Below are 22826 nucleotides of genomic sequence, written 5' to 3' on the forward strand. Positions count from 1 at the left end.
TATTAGTGAGCTTATATGGACAATACCATTATTATTGTAGGGTTAATCTATTTTTACATTGCAAAGTTATTTTTTTCGTAATTTGCATACGACGGTTAGTTTTGTATTTCTTCTTTTGTATTTCTGAAATTTAGACATAGGAAATAGTTGTTTATAGTAGTATGTCACACAGCTTTCTATATAAAAACATATTATTTTGACTTTACCCCTCTCATATTATGAAAGTGGGCAACTCCATCATGGCCGGCAAAGTTGAACTGGTTTGATACCACAAGTGTCCAAAGTGCTGTTATTACGGTAATAACATTGTGGTTTCAAAAACTTACAAAGAAATGAACAATATCTAAAAATGACACAGTCAATAGTCGTTCAAGGTGAGTCGTTCGAAATAAATTCTTGTTCGCACATGTAAGTTTTTGACCTAAAACATGAAAAATACCGTGGTTCCAAGCGCTGCGCCTGTGGTTCCGAGTTCCACAGAATTCATCCAAAGTAAAGCACAACAATGTACACAATGAAGTAAGATAGGTTTACCAATTGTTTACTAGTATTCAGTCGTATATAGCCCCCCCACCCTAGATAACAGGTTTCCTAAAGTGAGGCATATACAATTGATATGAGGGGCAATAGAGGGTAGGTGTTGGGTTAGAGCATGGTTGGAGCTAGGATTAGGGGGGGGGGGTACAATGGAAAGTCTTTCCAAATGCTGTAAAGTTAGTCTGATGAGATCGTGTGAGTTACGCCCTCTGTGGTGCTCCAGACCCAACACAGGCCTGACAGAATTGCATCGGTTTTCACTTCCTCAACGATTTTCTGTCGGTACCAATCAAATTGCAGGAACGTCAAGATAGTGACAGCTATCAAAAAGTAACCATTCACGGCAGAGTTTACTTGTTGACATAATTTGCGATAAGGTGCTGGCAAATTACCGCCCAATGTTACCACAGTGTTACCATGACCACCAAAATGAATATTAATTGAACTCATTGCAAGAAGGCATGAACTTTGCAGATTTGCAGTATTGATCTTGTCGACGAGACATACACTATTCTGTTAGGCGTTATCGAGATCTGATGCCGTTCAGCCTGTGAGGGCGCTACACACGCCTACATGTCAGCCTACTGTAAAGTATGCAGAAAAGCACTGCAGTATCGATCGATGCATATATTGGAGAGGGGGAAGGGAAGGAGATTTGGTCTTCTCAATGGTAGGACTCTGTAAGACGATGAACTGAAATAAACATGTGTTGTAACAATACAAACCAACTCACTTAAATTATCAACTGCATGCATACAATATATGACTGTGAAAAACTATAGAAACTGCTACTATAACATGAGTGCCAAGTACAAAAAACATCGTCTCAGCATTCCTCTTGTCTCATTTAAAGCATGGTGCTTACTCGAAAAATATTGTCAAAATTGTGTGTGCTAGTTTTTCTCAGGATTATATACATAAAATGTATTACAAAGAAAATATATGATTCTGAGAAATATACTGTCATTTCAATATAATTTTAATAAACACGAACCTACTGTAAAAGGGTTGATTATTCACTGGGTTTTAATTTTGCTTATTTCACTGACTGGAGAATGTGCAAAATTAAAACCCAGTAAATATGTAAAATTGAGCACAGAACACGCTATCTAAATGATAAAACTGTGAATTTAAAACCCACTGAATATGCCTGAAATGGTAAATCAGTGAAATTTAAACACAGTGAATGGTTAAAGGTTTTAAAGATCGTTGAGATCGAATAAAATTTGTCAAAGTCATTTGTCAACCGGTGTGGTTATCGCTATTTTGTTCATATATATTTGTTTATTCTTTTCTGTTTCAGTTGGGCAGTGTGGAAATCAGGTAAGAAACAGGAACTAAATAAACCTTGGTCTTCAGTAAATGCCAGTTCTATAAAAAAAAAAATGAATGAAAACTCAAAATAAATCAATGCTTGACCATATGCACTGTCATAGTGCAGACTTAGTGGTATTTTTTTTTTTTTTTTATACATCTTTTCTTCCGTTTGTCATAATTCTGTGTGCAATAACAGCCCATAATATAAGTGTACACAACTTAGATATTCCTGTACAGTGGTATTTGATAGAATCCCATTCCATGCGAGTTCCATGCACTTATTCATTATACCCTACTGTAATCCACTTAAAATTCTCACTGCTGAGAATTCTCACAATTTGATGGGTTTATGGTATTCATGAAGAAAAAAGTTCAACAGATGAGTTTTGTTGGTTTCTTTGAGAGAGCGAGGATTGAAGTCTAACTTGTGCAATTTTATCGCTTTAATAATGTTCACTCCTTGTTTTCTTCAGATTGGATGTAGATTCTGGGATTTGGCGCTAAGAGAACATGCAAGTAGGAATAAACATGGTGTCTTTGATGAGCCGCTCAGTTCATTCTTCAGAAATGTTGATACCAGGTATTGTAGAATACTGCTAATTTCTGCCGTTTCTACTGAAAGTGAAAATAAAATTCAACGAATACTTTTTTTAAAACCAAAATGAATTTCAAGTAATTAAATACTTTTTTTCAACAAAAATAAATTTTTCAGTAATTTGGCAAAGTTTTTTAGGCCAGACTTGTATTATCCCTTGTTTCGCGAACCCGTCGAATGAACAGGAGCCGAAAATGAAATAAAACTTAAAATTTTATTTCAGTGGAATTTCTTGCGCCCACCGACTTGTAAGTGCAAAAAATTGCTAAAAACAAACATTATTTTTATCTTCATTTTTTTCCGTCTGCTGCATAATAAACCCAATTGCATTTTCGTGGGAGTATGATGATCAAAGTACCAAAGTCTCGCGCAGATGAGAAACAAGGTTCTACATGGAATAAAATTTTATTTCATTTCTTCTCTCCGATCAATGGTGTCACTTACAATTTTTTGAGAATAACACAAATCTAATGGAAAAAAAGAATTAATTTTATTTTTTTTCAGCCCTCCTCAAAAAAATTGCCTTATAAAAACTCAAGAAACAAGGAACAAAAAAAAGTCTGACCTTATGTAAATAAATTGCACTGTCAGTATTTCTAGCTGTGGAAAATAAAGGATTTAAAGCGAGGGAGTCGTCACCTGCACGTGGCCATAGCGTGTTATTGTTTACAAACAAGAGTCTACCCATTAGCCTTTGCGTTTTCAGCGTGTTGTTAATGTCGATTGGGATTCAATTCCCGTGCATGCGCAGGTGACGACCCTCTCGCTTTAATTCACCACTGTCATACTGAAAATGAATGGATTATATAGCTGATAGACTCAGTTCATTCCATTTCTTGGACATGCTTTGGCATTTTATTCAGATTTAGTTGCATTTGCTCTTCATTCTACTGTAAAACACTTTCACTTTCACATACTAAATTTCACTTGAAATTAATTTTTGTTATTTTCGCTGAATAAATGATTCAGTGAAAATTAATTCCTTTTTTCCTATATTTTACATTCAACTTGTCAAAAATCAGTGAAAATAAATTCCATACAAAACACCCAAAAATTCTTTTTAGTGAAAATTAATTCCAGCTAAAATAAAGTATTCTACAGTATTTTGTTAATTGGTGGCCATTTTCACTATGAAAAAAATGTAAAAATTGAGACATTCAGTGCATTGAAACTTTATCACATTATTTTGGGTTTGAAAATATATTTGAAAGGTTACAAATTTTTCTTTTGTTTTGTTTTTAAAATTGTTATTTTTTTATGTATTAATATTCTTTTATATAGATATGATGATCCTGCTAATATACCAATTGGGATTGGTAAAAACAAGATTAAAACACTCAAGGCTAGAGTAAGTAAGCACACTATTTGTATAATATAGTCGTGGGTTTGAAACTCCAATTATGATTGGTACGATTCTAGGGTTCCTAAAGGGGAACTGCTCAATCCCATGGATTGCACCAAAGAATCATGGGACACTGTTGTTTATGTTGTTTACAAAGTTAATCTATCTTTTGTTATCCATTGTAATTTTAATCCAGAAAGTAAATTTGTTGTGAGATTTAGCTTAATTGGAAGTTAAGTATATCAGTTGATTGTCCAGGATACAATATCATCCTGTATGTGATTATTCCATGATTCCATATTTTTTTCCTGTGTCCTTTTATGAATATGATTCACTGTATGTGAATTGATATTTTTCATTGTAGGCTGTTTTGATTGATATGGAAGAAGGTGTTGTTAATGATCTGTTAAAGGGACCGTTGGGTGATGTGTTTGACTGCAGGCAACTCATAACCGATGTATCAGGGTCAGGAAATAATTGGTAGGTCTATGTATTGTATGAAGGGTACCCAAGACACACCAAAAAAGTTTATTGTCAGTTCTCTCAAAGTCAATGTGTATACGCTTGTTTTTCTTATTTTACCATAAATACCCTAATTTAGGTGTCATTTTGGCTATCACAATGTTCTTTTGTAAGTCAGTGACAGATATTTTCAGATACGATGAAATCTCTTCTCCATAGGAACCATGTGTTAAATGGCTCAAACATCTTTGTTTTCATGATTTACCATACTAGTTATTTTTTCACTGTAAAAATAGTTCTGTGACTACATATTTTTATGTCAGTTTTGTGAACAACACAAAATATAAAACTATTGTGTAAAAGTCATGGAAATCTGAGTTTCAGTTCCAATACTTGCAAACAACCTTCACTGCATTCGCTAAGCTAAAAACAACGGAAAATCAAATCATAACACTAGAGGGCAGTATGCATATGTTGCCGATATATTGATACATGCATCAATCTAAGGCAATTAGGCACTCCCTTCTCCTGTGACCATGTGTAATATTTGCTTCATTGTAAATCTGTATCTGATGAGCTGAGTTTTACTAAAAAAAATTAATTTGATTGTTTTCATAGGGCTGTGGGTCACATGATGTATGGTCAGCAATATCGAGAAGAAATAACAGAATCAATACGAAGAGCTGCTGAACAATGTGACTGTCTACAGTGTTTTTTTGTTCTACATTCCATGGGAGGAGGTAAAAAGTTATTGGAGAATGATACTGCAAAACATTTTGAAATAGCTTTATGCCATTTTAGTAAATTTGACTCGATGCATGAATTTAGCCTTCATATAATTTAGCTATCAAAGAGTCAATAATATCAATTTGAGAATATCATTTCTTTTAAAGTAGCTACTCCCTGAATTAGCGAAATTACAGTTTTGCTAAATTGAATGTGTGAGGTTATCAAAAAAATTTTGCATGCACAAATGCACAAGATGGTCACATCAACCAACTTTTAGATGAGGTTGATGCGACCCTGTACCACCTGACTGCATACTTTATGGTATTTTCATATTAATATCATACATCTTTTTTGCTGCTTGAGAGATAATGCTAGTGACAAATAATTCTATTTTCATCACATGCTATAGTTGTGCCATGTTTGATGTAAATATAAAAAAGTATTAATATATGTGAATATTCTGGAATGCATTCAGTTTTAATGATGTCGTTTTCAACGTTGGAATGAGTGCAAATGGGATAGGCTAGAACTTACACTTGAAAAAGTCTGAGAAAACGCATAAACACAAAAATATACTGCAAATACATGTTGAATGACATGATGAAAAATTCTGTTGTTCAGTTTAGTATTTATTCAGTTGTCATACATGGAAACTATAGTTTACTTTACCTTGTTAGAAATGTTACGTCATATTTATCACTTCATGCCTTAATAACTGTATACATATTTAATTACAGGTACTGGTTCTGGTGTTGGTACTTCAGTGCTCAGTTTACTCAGTGATGAATTTCCAGATGTCTATAGGTACGCTGGGTATAATAACTGGTAGCAGGTGTAATATTTTGAAGTTTCTATTTGAGGATGATTACGTCATTGCTCTAATTACCCAGAGTTCAATGCTAATAAACAGTAAGAGTGTTCCACCATTTTGAATTGTACCAACTGGTTCTTTTTACGTTATGCCACAAACTTGTCAATATATTATAGCGAGGTCTTGGTACATGTAACTGCTGTGAAACCATTTTATTTTACTGGTATTGTTTTCAGCAATTTCATTGTGTTTTATTTTCACATGGATTTAATTTAGTGAATTTCACTTATCAACGAAAATAGCGAAATTAAAAACAAGCGAATAATTAATACATTTAAGTATATTCTGTATTTGTTCTAGACTATTGGATCAACATTTCTAATACAAATGCAAAAAACAAACCAAAAATAATGCATTTATTTATTATTTAAATCAGTAAATATTATTCTTTTACTATTTGTGATATAGAAATATTGTTTGTCACTAAATCACCATAAGTTGCAGCATGCCGAATTTAGCAGTATTGCACAGGGTATCTGCATCCTACCTTATATGGAAATGTGCATTCCAAATATGGAACAACTGCAAGATATTTCCAAGATGGTGGACGTTTTTTAAAAATGAAGTTTATTGCAAGAAAGTTATAATAATTTTCCTCAGTTTGCTCAACTTTTGGATTTCTACATCTACGCATTGATTATACTAAGGATGTAGTATAGGTTGTGAAAATATCAAATTTACTTTTTTTTCAAATTCTCTTATAAGAATATATAAAGCATGCATTCAACTAAATAAACACAATTGTAGATATGTTTTAAGAAGGTAATACATTTTGAGTAAATCTGAGATAGGGTGCTATGTTTTTTTTGTTAATTTTCATGCATAAGAAAACATCGGTATTTGGGGATAGTATAGAGAGTTGATCTTGACTCTCAGCAGCTCCATTATGGTGATTTTTGCCATAGGTATTCTTTGATAGCTGCTGATGAAATCTGGCAAAGATAGTTTGTCTACCACGTTTACATTGTTTTGGTTTGATTACAGATTTGTTACAGCTGTTTATCCCTCGGCTGAAGATGATGTCATTACATCACCATACAATAGTGTTTTAGCAATGCATCAACTGACTCAGCATGCTGACTGTGTTCTACCTGTAGAAAACCAGGTAAGCTACACCAAAAGTGTTTTGATTCCCCTTCAGTTATATCTTCCTACTTGTAGCAGCATCTATTTGTTCTGACTTGCAGGCATTGTATGATATATGTCACAAAATCTCTCAAGCACTGCCACCGGAGAAGACTGGTAAAAGAATGGTTGGTGGTCATTCCAGAGTGAAAGCTGATAGTGCTGTTACTGCTAGTGCTGGTGGTCTAGTGAAAAAGAGTGATGAAAAACCATTTGATAAAATGAATAACATTGTTGCTAATTTGCTTCTCAATATGACAAGGTAAATACCATTCTTATTACTTATATTAACCCTGCTGTCATTGAAGATTGCTTTGATACTTGGTATGTAAGTACCCGGTACCTTGAATGGACTTCTGTCAGATTTTCTCATTTTGTGGCAATATTTTCAATTTTTTCAATTTTTTCATTTTGGGTAAAAAATGATTTTTCTCAAAACCTGTTGGTCATTGTACCATATGATGTCTTGACGATATGCTAAGAAGCTAAGTAGTTGCTTTCGGCATTTAGCTTTTTTGGTCATGAATCATTAATAATTGAAGAAATGCAATGTCTTGTCTAGGAAATAGTGCGAGTAATAATTAGTATATGTTGAAAAGCAATGAAACTCAACTTTCAAAATCATCATTCACTCTGTGCTTAGGTTGTATAGTTAAATTTGCTATGCCAGGGTTGTCTTGAGCTTGAAATTTGGTAAACTGTTATCTGTGTGAAACAACGATAAATCATAAATCTGCAATATCTTGAGGGCAACTGATCAACATAAGGCATACACATGTCAGTCAGTATCTCAATTGGTGGTGCAACATAAAACTGATTGAATTGTCTGCATTGGTGTGAATGGGTGGCAAAGCTGGCTGTGTTGTTGTGTATGTGGATACTGGTGCTGTAAAATTTGTTGTTGGAATGGTTAAGTTGCTTGTTGACATGATACTGGCCGAGTGAACGGTAGTTAACAATGCATCCTGGTTCATCATTAATACATAATCTAAAAGAATCTCTTTTCACTTGTACACAGTCCCTCTATCCTCGGTCTGGAGACTCGCGTTCTTTTGTCTCGAACCGCATTGCGGGGAAACAAATCGTTCACACCCGGGCCGAGGGAGTCAGATTACACTATCGTCAGAATATTCATTAAAATCTGCAAATTTACCGTCATGCAAAGCGATACATCATTGTATGACTTCAATTTGACTTCAAATTCGGGCAACTACTATGTAAACAAAACATGTAAACAAAATTAGCATATTAAATTTGGTGTTTTTGAACCCTGATACGCATCAAAACATGCCTACCAACTCATAAACATCCAGTTCCTGTCATGTAAAGATTAATATCGGGAATTATGTTCATCTTCTATTTTTAATAGGGCAAAAACTTTGCATACCAACATGCTGACATCGCTAAACAAATCTTGTCAAAATGGCATCATTCGTGTTAACATAGTCAATCGAAAATCCTGTGATATTTCTGATTCTTGGGGGTTCATAACAGTTCAAGTCAACTATACAACAACCAATGACTTTATTCAATGCAAAAGTATAAAACAATGCTTCAATTTTTGTATGTAAATGATGTTTTTAGCACTGAATAGCGTACATTGTTATTTCAAAACGTCGCCATTTGCATTTACGATTGAAAAGGCATGCATAAAAATTGCCCAATCAGCCCACCAATTTTTATTGGTATTTTTCGACCATAAAATGTCAAAATCAAAGACAAATATTGGTTTCGCACCAAGAAGTAGGGTGAATAAAATAGAGTTCATTTCAATCACCCCAAAATTTCCTTGTAAAGGTATGAATATGTGTGTCGCCACTGGTAAAATAGATGAATTAAAGAACTACTTGCCGGCTAAAATATGACCTCATACAGATATCCAGATTAAAAAAATATGTGAAAAAGCTGAAATTCTGGAATAAACAACTAAGTTGTAAAAAACACATAGCACTGACAATGTCAAAAATAGTGACCGACAGTGTATTGATCACATGACAATGCTTTGCCCGTACCCGCAACGCGCTTTTGATCCAGACCGGGGATAGAGGGACTGTGACTTGTATCATAAAAATACTTGACTAATCAAATACTTTGATCAATTACAACCAAATAAAGGTGGGCAGTTACCTGCAATTACAAGTGGAAATTGGACTTTGTGAGACTTGTACTTAATAGTAACTTTATTTTTCTCAACACATTCAACGTTTCTCCGGAATAAGATTAAGATGACTTCAAAGACAATAGAGTTAAATATTGCTTCTATAAACTTTTCAAAATTACAGACACAGGTGGTCCTGTATCAATTTTAATACTTAATAAACAACCTTCAATATTAACAGTTCCACTTGTTTTGGTCTGTCACTGTATAAATACCATTAAAGCTCCTCATCTAATCAAAATGTTGTCTGAAAGTTAGATTTACAACGCTAGCAGTACGTCCAATTGCACATCATTTATGGCATTTACTGAATTTAATTGTTACTTTGTTCTCCGGATCTCCAACAGGGGCCAATCTGTTAAAGCGGGAGAGTCGTGAACTACGCATGCGTCAGATGGCCATAGCGTGTCATTGTTTACAAACAAGCATCTACTCATGAGCCTTTGCGTTTTTAGCGTGTGTTGTACGTTATCGACGTTTGGGACTCAATTACTGCTTATGCGTAGGTGACCACCCTACCGCTTTATGATTAATCGCTGGTGACTGTTTTGAAAGTTGCATACCCTTTAATATATCTGTATCTACTTTGGTTACACCAAGAGTGATAACCTTTCCCTCGTTGAACAATTTTGTATTTCACAATTTGGCTTGTTTCGTAAACGGTATGTAAGAACTCTTGTTTCGAAAAATTTTTTGTTTTTTTTACAGTTCTGCAAGATTTGAAGGTTCTCTGAATGTTGATTTGAATGAAATTACGATGAATTTGGTGCCTTTTCCACAGTTACATTATCTTGTATCCAGTCTAACTCCACTTTACGCATTATCTGATATAAATTTACCTCCTAGAAGGTGAGTACAAGAACTTTAGTTTCATTTCCATTTTAAATTATCATGAATTTAGTCTGAGGCTGCTCTGTGTATGATCTTGTATAAATATACCCCTGAATGTAACACAAGAACTTTAATTTCATTTCCACTTTAAATTATCATGAATTTAGTCTGAGGCTGCTCTGTGTATGATCTTATATAAATATACCCCTGAATGTAACACAAGAACTTTAATTTCATTTCCACTTTAAATTATCATGAATTTAGTCTGAGGCTGCTCTGTGTATGATCTTATATAAATATACCCCTGAATGTAACACAAGAACTTTAATTTCATTTCCACTTTAAATTATCATGAATTTAGTCTGAGGCTGCTCTGTGTATGATCTTATATAAATATACCCCTGAATGTAACACAAGAACTTTAATTTCATTTCCACAATTACATTATCTTAATCAGTTGTCTCAAAAAACTAGCATTATGGAACATTGTTGCCATATTTGTGGTGTAAAAAAAAACAAATTTAACAGAAAACACTTAGGCCATTTGTCTCAAACGATTGAAACAATTCAGGAAATTTTGATAAAATACCAGAAAATTACAGATGTATTCTTTGAGCATTCAAATCACATTGTATCTAGTCTGACAAAAGCATTATCTGATATGGTAAGTGAAGGTAAAGACAAGAACTTTAATAGTTCCATTTCAACAATTACATTATCTTGAGAATGTGGTGCATTTTAAATATATATCAATATTTTATAATTTTATATAATTATGTATTTATTTATTTATTTATTTATTTATTTATTTATTTATTTATTTATTTATTTATTTATTTATTTATTTATTTATTTATTTATTTATTTATTAAAATACATTTATTTCTTCCTTTTCTAATCTTATATTTTTTATTTTTTTTATTTTAATTATTAGTTTAGCACTTGACTGTATGTTCTCTTCAAACAGAATGATGTCAATAAAGTATTGTAGTATTATATATATATATATATATATATATATGTGTGTGCAGTGCATACTAGCCCAGATGTGCTTTGTCTTAACCATACATGTATGTGTTGTGTGTGATTGTGAAGGCATACAGTTGTGGTTTCTACTCACCAGGTTAGATCAGATGTTCAGTGATGCTTTCTCCAAAGACCACCAGTTAATCAAAGCTGACCCAAAACATAGTCTGTATTTGGCGTGTGCACTGATGTTAAGAGGAAATGTTGAAATATCAGATGTCAGAAGGAATATAGAAAGGTGAGATTAACACATGGTACTACAAAAATTGCTGAATATATGAGGTCATTTGATTTGGATTATCAACCTGTAATCAAAAACTAGAATAGCGACTGTCATATTTATTGTGGAGTTGAACTAATTCACAATATTTTTGCAGTAACTTCTTTAGGTTGAATATGAATAAGTACCTTCTGTGTATGTTGTCAACATTGGAAAAAACATTCCTATGGAGACTATAGAACAGTACTACATATTGTAGTTGTCTGGGTAAGCGCCAAAGGTCCTGAATATGGAAAATTGCCAAAAGATAAGGGTAGGCATTTGCTCGGATATCCCCTGCAAAAAAAAAGGAAAATTTGCAGATGAAACTGCGACGGGGAGTAGAATGGTAAATGAAAACATGCAACGGAAATAAATGAAGAAGTATAATAAAAATAATTTATTGCTTATAATGTGACAAATAAACCAGAAATAATAAAAATCGACAGTGAGGAATTATTTGAATTAGGATTTCCCCGCCACAAACCCACCCAATACTCATGAACTCAAAATGAACTAAAATGTCAAGGGTTAAACTGCGTAAAATTAATACTGGTTTGGACAAATACCGAATTTACACAGTGAAAATTACGAAAGTAAAACTTTTCAGATCTTTATTTGCACGATCATTGCTATCTTTGTCAAAGTCAAACCCTCTAAGTCCAAGTTGGCGTCACTGTCGCCGTTCAACAAAACCACTACTGTATAACAGCTTCTTTCTGAAGTTCATCAATGTTGTCACACACAATTTGGACTTGGCACTTTTAATCCACGGATTTCACAATAAACAGAAAAATGGGGTTGCGTGAAATGACTCTTCTCTATCATCTTTGACCTTTAAGCATCTGCTTTACTGATTGGCTAAAAATGGCATCACTACTAGTGTTTCTTCATAGAGGTCAAGTCATCGGCGTGACATTGCAAAATTGCCTGCCTTAACCAACAGACTGCAACCAAATATTTTATAAAGCCAAAACAATGTGCTTTCAACCACTCTCTTGGGTACAAGTTGCTACTATATTGCAACATTGGTTTCATTGACGATGACGTTAAAGCCGAACGAGCTCTTGATACTGTAAGATTTGATTGAATTGTTTCTAAGGAACTCAAACCAATCAGCCCTCTTCAGGGCCACGAGGTATTTCAAAAAGAGAACTAACATTTCTGCTTTATTTTACATTTTGTATATAAACATAAATGTAAATTACGTAAACATCGATGCCCTGAACGCAGAACGCGAAATTACCTATTTTGCTGTCATGGCTATTTCGCATTCACCCCTCGTTTTATGCAATTGACATTTTATGTTTCAAGAATTTTTATCAGAATCACAACAAACTTCAAGGAAGTCAACTGTTAATACAATGAACACAAAATAGATTTTTTTATTTTTTTTTATTACAAGTGTAGAAAAAGACCCCCTGGGTGTATGCCCGGACATGGCCTCAATTCCTTTATTGTATCAAAATTAGAGGGTTGGACATTTGCCCGGGCATGGGCACTTACCCAGACAACTACAGTATTAAATGGGGAACTTTTCTGTACATTGAATACAATGTCTTTTGGGTCCAAAAACCCATATAGAAGTGGACCACACTGAAATATTATTTTGAAATAGAGGTAGGAGAGTAAAATTATTATTAAAATTGGGGGTAGCCATGCATTTTAAAAAGTTAGCTGACATTATTGAATTTATTTGTTGTTACCTTTTGTAATTCTATTTTACAGCTTTAATTTACCACACTGGAAATTATATGTGATTATATTGATATTCGTCATTTGTATTTAGATGAATTTAAAATGAAAAACAGCTATATTTGAAAGCATGTTCTTTCCAACTACTGTTAAATACTTTATTTTCGCTTGAAATTAATTTTTGACGAAGGAATGATTCAGTGGAAATAAAATCCAGCAATTATACCTTTTTCCCTATATTTTACATTAAACTTGTCAAAAATCAGTGAAATTAAATTCCATACAAAACACCCAAAATGTCTTTTCAGCGAAAATTTATTCCAGCTAAAATAAAGTATTTTGAAGTTATTAACTCATTGAATTGAACCTCAGAAAAAGAGTCTGAATGAATAACTTTAATATTCACTTTTAAATTAATACTATCGGTAGTTTTAAATCAGTATATGAATACGTATTACCACTGCAGGTTGAAATCTTCCCTTATAAATTAATACTACCGGTAGTCTTAAATCAGTATATGAATATGTATTACTATTTGCAGGTTGAAATCTTCACTTATAAATTAATACTACCGGTAGTCTTAAATCAGTATATGAATATGTATTACTATTTGCAGGTTGAAATCTTCACTTATAAATTAATACTACCGATAGTTTTAAATCAGTATATGAATACGTATTACCACTGCAGGTTGAAATCTTCACTTATAAATTAATACTACTGATAGTCTTAAATCAGTATATGAATATGTATTACTATTTGCAGGTTGAAATCTTCACTTATAAATTAATACTACCGGTAGTCTTAAATCAGTATATGAATATGTATTACTATTTGCAGGTTGAAATCTTCACTTATAAATTAATACTACTGATAGTCTTAAATCAGTATATGAATATGTATTACCACTGCAGGTTGAAATCTTCACTTATAAATTAATACTACTGGTAGTTTTAAATTAGTATATGAATATGTATTACTATTTGCAGGTTGAAATCTTCACTTTTAAATTAATACTACCGGTAGTTTTAAATTAGTATATGAATATGTATTACTATTTGCAGGTTGAAATCTTCACTTTTAAATTAATACTACCGATAGTTTTAAATTAGTATATGAATATGTATTACTATTTGCAGGTTGAAATCTTCACTTATAAATTAATACTACTGGTAGTTTTAAATTAGTATATGAATATGTATTACTATTTGCAGGTTGAAATCTTCACTTTTAAATTAATACTACCGGTAGTTTTAAATTAGTATATGAATATGTATTACTATTTGCAGGTTGAAATCTTCACTTATAAATTAATACTACTGGTAGTTTTAAATTAGTATATGAATATGTATTACTATTTGCAGGTTGAAATCTTCACTTTTAAATTAATACTACCGGTAGTTTTAAATTAGTATATGAATATGTATTACTATTTGCAGGTTGAAATCTTCACTTATAAATTAATACTACCGATAGTCTTAAATCAGTATATGAATACGTATTACCACTGCAGGTTGAAATCTTCACTTTTAAATTAATACTACCGGTAGTCTTAAATCAGTATATGAATACGTATTACTATTTGCAGGTTGAAATCTTCACTTATAAATTAATACTACTGGTAGTTTTAAATTAGTATATGAATATGTATTACTATTTGCAGGTTGAAATCTTCACTTTTAAATTAATACTACCGGTAGTTTTAAATTAGTATATGAATATGTATTACTATTTGCAGGTTGAAATCTTCACTTTTAAATTAATACTACCGGTAGTTTTAAATTAGTATATGAATATGTATTACTATTTGCAGGTTGAAATCTTCACTTTTAAATTAATACTACTGGTAGTTTTAAATTAGTATATGAATATGTATTACTATTTGCAGGTTGAAATCTTCACTTTTAAATTAATACTACCGGTAGTTTTAAATTAGTATATGAATATGTATTACTATTTTCAGGTTGAAATCTTCACTTTTAAATTAATACTACCGATAGTTTTAAATCAGTATATGAATATGTATTACTATTTGCAGGTTGAAATCTTCACTTTTAAATTAATACTACCGGTAGTTTTAAATTAGTATATGAATATGTATTACTATTTGCAGGTTGTAATCTTCACTTATAAATTAATACTACTGATAGTCTTAAATCAGTATATGAATATGTATTACTATTTGCAGGTTGAAATCTTCACTTTTAAATTAATACTACCGGTAGTTTTAAATTAGTATATGAATACGTATTACCACTGCAGGTTGAAATCTTCACTTTTAAATTAATACTACCGATAGTTTTAAATCAGTATATGAATATGTATTACTATTTGCAGGTTGAAATCTTCACTTTTAAATTAATACTACCGGTAGTTTTAAATCAGTATATGAATACGTATTACCACTGCAGGTTGAAATCTTCACTTTTAAATTAATACTACCGATAGTTTTAAATCAGTATATGAATATGTATTACTATTTGCAGGTTGAAATCTTCACTTTTAAATTAATACTACCGGTAGTTTTAAATTAGTATATGAATACGTATTACCACTGCAGGTTGAAATCTTCACTTTTAAATTAATACTATCAGTAGTTTTAAATCAATATATGAATACGTATTACCACTGCAGATTGAAATCTTCCTTGAAGTTTATACACTGGAACCAAGAAGGATGGAAGACTGGCCTTTGTTCGGTTCCACCAGTAGGCCAACCATACTCACTTCTAACACTGGCAAATAACACCTGTATTAGACACACTTTTTCAGATCTTAAAGATAGATTTGTTAAACTCTACAAAAGGAAGGTGAGAAACCTAACATTTTTTGTTTTGATTATTAGTCCTCGTTTGGACGCAGTCCTAAAACGGGTATTTATGTTTTGACCTCTGTGTGTCCGTGTGTGCGTGCATGCGTGCGTCTGTGTGTGCGTCCAGACCTGTATCTTAGAAATGCCTGGACCAATCACAATCAAACTTCACACATACATCATACATGATATTATACATATGCACGTCAATTTGTTTCTTGATCTGATTCAAGATGGCCGAATGGCGGCCATTTTTGTGCTAAAAATTATCAAAATCAAGCATTTCTCGGCTGTTTACAGATGGATTTTGTTCAAACTTGGTATATATATTAGACATTATGGGCCCTTGATGCAAATCATTTCGTTTTACGATCTAATTCAAGATGGCTGAATGGCGGCCATTTTTGTGCTAAAAATCATCAAAATCAAGCATTTCTCGGCTGTTTACAGATGGATTTTGTTCAAACTTAGCATATATATTAGACATTATAGGACCTTGATGCACATCATTTTGTTTTACGATCTGATCCAAGATGGCCGAATGGCGGCCATTTTTTTGTTAAAAATCATCAAAATCAAGCATTTCTCGGCTGTTTACAGATGGGTTTTGTTCAAACTTGGTATATACATTAGACATTATAGGACCTTGATGCAAATAATTTTGTTTTTCAGATAAGATTAAAAATGGCCAACTGGCGGCCATTTTGTTTTAATGAATGTGGTTCTCTGGCCATATCTCTGACTTGCTTTCACTGATTATGTTCAAATTTTAAATTCATTATACATCATGTCATAGATAGACAGATATATTGGTTTGATGATCCTATTCAAAATGGCCAAATGGTGGCCATTTTTGTGCTAAAAAATCATCAAATATCAAGCATTTATGGATGGATTTTGTTCAAACTTGGTACATATATTAGACATTACAGGTTCCTGATGCACATCATTTATTTTTCAGATCGGATTCAAAATGGCTGTCTGGTGGTCATTTTGTTTTAATGAATGGGCTTCTAGACCCATATCTCCGACTTGTTTTGACTGATTATATTCAAATTTTAAATATTCATTATACATCATGTCATAGATAAATAGATATATTGGTTTGACGATTCTATTCAAAATGGCCGAATGATGGTCATTTTTGTGCTAAAAAATCATCAAATATCAAGCATTTCTGGCATTTATAGATGGATTTCGTTCAAACTTGGTACATACATTAGACGTTATAGGTTCCTGATGCACGTCATTTTATTTTTAGCTCCACTGTCGACTTTGTCGAGCGAAGCTTATCATATGAGTGATTGTCTGTCGTTCGTCGTCCGTGTCAATGTTTTACTTTTTCGACTTCTTCTTGAAAACTACAAGCCTGAATGCTTAGATAATTGGTGTATATGTACCTTGAGTAGACCTCTCTTATATTTGTTCATTTCATGATGATATCTTCAATTCTCTAATTTTGGTGAATATTTTTGTCATTTTTGGTAAAAACTGATATTTTCGACTTCTTGTTGAAAACCGCAAGTCCAATTGCTTTGATATTACATATATAGGTACTACATGTGGACCTCTCTCAGATTTGTTCATTTTGTAATGATATCTTTAATTCTCTAGTTTTGGTGAATATTTTTGTCATTTTTGGTAAAAAGTGCTATTTTCAACTTCTTGTTGAAAACCGCAAGTCCAATTGCTTTGATATTACATATATAGGTACTACATGTGGACCTCTCTCAGATTTGTTCATTTTGTAATGATATCTTTAATTCTCTAGTTTTGGTGAATATTTTTGTCATTTTTGGTAAAAAGTGATATTTTCAACTTCTTGTTGAAAACCGCAAGTTCAATTGCTTTGATATTACATATATAGGTACTACATGTGGACCTCTCTCAGATTTGTTCATTTTGTAATGATATCTTTAATTCTCTAGTTTTGGTGAATATTTTTGTCATTTTTGGTAAAAAGTGATATTTTCAACTTCTTGTTGAAAACCGCAAGTCCAATTGCTTTGATATTACATATATAGGTACTACATGTGGACCTCTCTCAGATTTGTTCATTTTGTAATGATATCTTTAATTCTCTAAATTTGGTGAATATTTTTGTCATTTTTGGTAAAAAGTGATATTTTCAACTTCTTGTTGAAAACCGCAAGTCTGATTGCTTTGATACTATACATATTGTTCATTTTCTAATGATATCTTCTGTTCTTTAATTGAAATGTGCATTGCTAACAGCAGAGCTATCTCAGCCAAGAGGCTGCTTGTTCAGATTGGATTCAAAATGGTTGACTGGCGACCATTTTGTTTTAATGATATCTCTTAAATGCTTTGACTGATTATATTCAAATTTTATATAGTCGTTATACATCATGTTATATATATACATGTATTCAAAATGGCTGTTTTTGAATGCTTGTTCCAGAGCAATATCTCTCAATATGGACAAGTACTTTTTTGACGATCAGATACAAATGTCAACCATATAAATGTTAAAAAATCATATTCCTGACATTGTTATATTCCAGCTATATTACTATAAATAAAACTATATATCTTAAATTTCATAACTAACTGGGACTGTGCCATGCATGGCTTGTTATCTTAAGCTCACGCAGTTTCTCGTATTGTTCTGGAAAGGATAGCAGCAGGATCATCATGTTACTAGTATTTCATGAAGTTTATACCTCATACATTTAGCAGTGTACAGCCATTGGTCAATCGATGTACAGCCATTGGTCAATTGGTATACAGCCATTGTCAATTGGTGTACAGCCATTGGTCATTTGGTGTACAGCCATTGGTCATTTGGTGTAAAGCCATTGTTCAATTGGTATACAGCCATTGGTCAATTGGTATACAGCCATTGGTCAATTGGTGTACAGCCATTGGTCAATTGGTATACAGATTAGTCAAAAGTTGTTCATTTGAAGCAGATTTATTTACTTTTTCAGCAGCAGACTTTCTTGCTCAAATTTGTCTGCACTTTTTTTTATACTGACACAATTTGAGTCAATTTTTAGTTTTTCTCTAAAAATTGTTTGTCTCAATCTTTTGAAAGAAAGTGCAGACTATAAAAGAGACTATTTTGTAAATTTTTGATGGTAAACTAGTGGTTTAAGTCAACTTCAGTAACTCTACTTTATCATATGTCTGTGGACATTTAGATCATCAAGTTCATCTATTCGTGTATGAAGCGAATTCATCAGGTGTAAGTGTAGATGGATGAGTTATTGATAAAAATTGTAATGTTTTGAAGTGTAGAAACATTTCATCATGATATTACCAGTGTCTTAGTTGAGTCTGAATAGTTACACCTTGCTTCTGTTGTAGGCACATGTACATCACTATACACATGTTGACGGAATGGAAATGAGTCAATTTTCTGAAAGTTTGGAATCTTTAACAACATTGATGAAAGAATATGAAGGACTGGAAACTAATATGGGGAGGATTGTGGATGATGTACACAGACTACAGATTGCATCATGAAATTGATATCAGTTAAAACAATGCTGTATATATTAATATACTTGTAATTATTTATGAGATATGCCTTGATCAGTCAGTTTACATTCAGCTGGCCATTTTTTAAAAACCTTCTCAAAACTTGCAAGATGTGATGATTCATGTGAGCTATGTGACACTAATATGGGGAGAATTTGCTTAATACAGTGATAAGTTCTGTAAATATTTTTATACTGTGCAGACATAATTCATGCAAATTTGTAGTTACTTTGGTGTTCAAGTTATTAGACACTTAATAGAATAGATTACACAGTTAAGATTACAGAAAGGGTATGTTATCAGCTATAAGTTCCATACATAGTGGAGCTAGTTGGCGTTGACAACATTCATTAAAATATGCATGTAAAAATATGTTTCATTGCATAATAATCGTGATTGGTATTGTAGTTTAGTTTGTGATTTTATGAGAGTGCATGGCGAACATACACAACCTGCAGCTGGTTTGCAACTTTTCTATTCTGTTATTTACTCAGGATGAACCCTGATGTTGCATTACTGAAGTATTCCATATTTTTTTGAGTAGTGGCTTTCGAAACGCCAAAAATGTGATTGCTAAGTCGCTAAGTCTCTAATGACATTGTATCCGCAAATGATTACACTTGTTGTTGTCTTAGAATATATTAATATGAAATGAATGTTGCAATACTTGGATGACATTAAGAGTTAGTATTATACACCTGTCACCCTAACGTGTCATTTTTGGTAAAAAATTATGTTTTCGACTTCTCCTTGAAAACAGCTAGTCTGATTGCTTTGATATTGTATATGTAGGTACATCAGGTGGACCTCTGTCAGATTTGTTGATTTTGTGACGATATCTTCAATTTTCTAATTTTGATGAATATTTTTGTAATTTTTGGTAAAAAATTATATTCTCGACTTTTCCTTGAAAACAGCTAGTCTGATTGCTTTGATATTGTATATGTAGGTACATCAGGGGGACCTCTGTCAGATTTGTTGATTTTGTGACGACATCTTAAATTTTCTAATTTTAATGAATATTTTTGTCATTTTTGGTAAAAAATTATATTTTCAACTTCTCCTTGAAAACTGTTTGTCCAATTTCTTTATATTGTATATGTAGGTATATCAGGTGTCAGATTTGTTGATTTTGTGACAATATCTTCAATTCTCTAATTTTGATGAACATTTTTGTAATTTTTGGTCAAAAAAGTTATTTTCAACTTCTTCTTGAAAACTGCTTTATTTGTGAATCTCTGTCAGATTTAGTAATTTCATGACGATATCTTCAAATTTCAAATTTTAGTGAATATTTGTGTAATTTTTCATAAAAATGTTATTTTCAACTTCTAACCTGATTGCTTTGTAAATTTATTTGTAGGTACCTTGGGTGGTTCTCAGTCAGATTTGTTCATTTCGTAACCATATTTTGAATTCTCTATAGGTTTGTCATTTTCGACTCAAAAAAGATATTTTCGACTTCTTCAAAATTGTTAACTTGAATGCCATGATTCTTGGTGTACCTGTACCCTAGGACCTATATAAGATTTGTTCACTTCCTGCCAACATCTTCATTTTTTTTTTTATTTTTAGCAAATATTTTCGTCATTTTTCATCAAAAAACATATTTTTGACTTGTCCTTCAAAACCAGTAGTCCAAATTCTATGATACTTGTACACATGCAGCTTGGGTAGATCTCTATTAGATTTGTCCATTTCGTAAAGATATCTTCAATTCTCTACTTTTAGTGAAATATTCTCTGCAACAAAAAAAGAAAGTTGGTGTCTTGCGATATTAAAGCAGCTAGCATTAAGTTTAAATTACTTCTTATTCATTGCTTCCAGAGCATGCATCACAAACAGTGGAGCTATATCAGCCGACAGGCTGCTAGATATTCAACCATACAAGGAAATTCGAATTCCACGTATGGAAGATTATGCGCGTAAGATTCCTCTAGTAATAAAAACAAACATGGCTGCCACCAAGGTTTGACCAGACTCCAAAGAAGTTTGTTAATTCTGTTCTAAACTTTTTAAATTTCGGCATTCCCATGATATATCCTTGAAAGGTTATTACGAGGATACCTCATTTTGATTTTTAGATCAGATTTAGCAACAATAGACATCTATAAACAACATGTCAAAAGTCTAACAAAATCGGACAAAAAAAAGTTGATTTTTTCAGGTATTGATATTGCCCATATATTGGAAATATTAAGCCATTTTATTGATGCAGTAAGACGTACATATACAAATGCATATAGGATAATAATGGTCAATATATCCACATATTTATCACACTTATCATATTTAGTCAGCCAACATTTTTTTTGCGCATGGTGAAGCAAATAGTGCCCTCTATATGCATGTACAGCGCCACCAAGTGGTGATATTTTCAGAAATATACAGGGTCTGGTATTAGTCTTGTTTCATTGGCATTTTATCAGTATAAATTTTACACAACATAGAAAACTATTATAGTTCATATATTATTTTCATAATTAAAAAACAAAATTTCAGGAATATTTGGGGCATATTTAGATTCAATTATTCACCAAATCAATATCAAAAGAGTGATTGTCAAGACTTGTGAGGTATTGATTATATCAATAAATATGTCAAAGTGTGTGGTGGAATGAGACAGTTACAAACTTGCCATGATCAGACTTGTATCATCATCATCAAGATCCAGATTGGGTGAGTTTCTACAGCTCTACATTCATCACACATGGGGGAGCATTCTAGTCCATGTTTTCTACATGAGCAACATGTCGTTCGAAAGTCTGGTTTACATTTACATCTGATAACTTTTAGTAATTTATCAGGTGCAGGAGGCTTGTCAGTTTGGATAGCAAGCAATTTTCCCTTCTTCACTTTCCAGCCCAATTCTTCTGGAGTTTGTCCTTTCCACATCAGAACCTGGTGGTATACTCGTTAACTATGGTAACTTACAGCTGCAGATGTTTGTGGAATATTCTTAGGCCCTACACATGTAACGCTTGAAGCAACTTTCTGAAAGAATTTTCCCATTCTGAGTGAATCCAATGTTTCATCGCACTTGCCACCATATAAAAGGAGAAACACTAAAGCATGACATACTTAACCTCAATGGACATGTCACTAGTAATGGGACCAACACATTTCCAGACAGCTTCAGCTAAAGCTGGCTTGTCTGCTTCCCGCATCAGCCCATCAACAACAGGCGAACAATGCTGGTGGATGAGTACACAGCTCATAGGTGAAAAACTGGACAACTCGTCTGTTGATTGCCCTAATTCCCCTTGCAATGGAAACAAGTCTTTGAAATAACAACTGGGGACCAATTTGTACTTCATTCAAGCTTTAATGATGTTTTCACACTTAATGTTTTAGCCTGTTCTTTTTTAGTGAATGAAAAATCACTTGCGCTTTTTTCAATCATAGACTTTGTTATTGCCGCACCAATACACCAATAGACCTAGCATTATCGACATTTACTGTGTCACCAGAAACAACTCCAGTAGCTATATTACATAGAGAAGAGTTGTTCGTGAATGGATTTCTTGCACAAAGAAACTGTACCAACTCCATTAGGTCATTATG

At 32.6% G+C, this 22826-nt stretch overlaps 1 protein-coding gene across 1 annotated transcript; it reads left to right on the forward strand.

Moving 5' to 3' along the window:
- Positions 1–231: 231 nt before the first annotated feature.
- Positions 232–19636, forward strand: LOC100374494 (tubulin epsilon chain-like). The gene is made up of 13 exons (XM_002739694.4): positions 232–374; positions 1841–1860; positions 2328–2434; positions 3731–3797; positions 4156–4271; positions 4872–4993; positions 5720–5786; positions 6838–6958; positions 7041–7240; positions 9845–9985; positions 11091–11231; positions 15582–15756; positions 19089–19636. Exons 1-13 carry the CDS (start codon positions 350–352, stop codon positions 19245–19247), a joined length of 1461 nt encoding a protein of 486 aa, XP_002739740.1. The 5' UTR covers positions 232–349; the 3' UTR covers positions 19248–19636.
- The last annotated feature ends 3190 nt before the right edge of the window (positions 19637–22826 follow it).

Source organism: Saccoglossus kowalevskii, chromosome 14 (genome assembly GCF_978046115.1).
Source record: "Saccoglossus kowalevskii chromosome 14, keSacKowa6.1, whole genome shotgun sequence".
Taxonomy (NCBI): domain Eukaryota; kingdom Metazoa; phylum Hemichordata; class Enteropneusta; family Harrimaniidae; genus Saccoglossus; species Saccoglossus kowalevskii.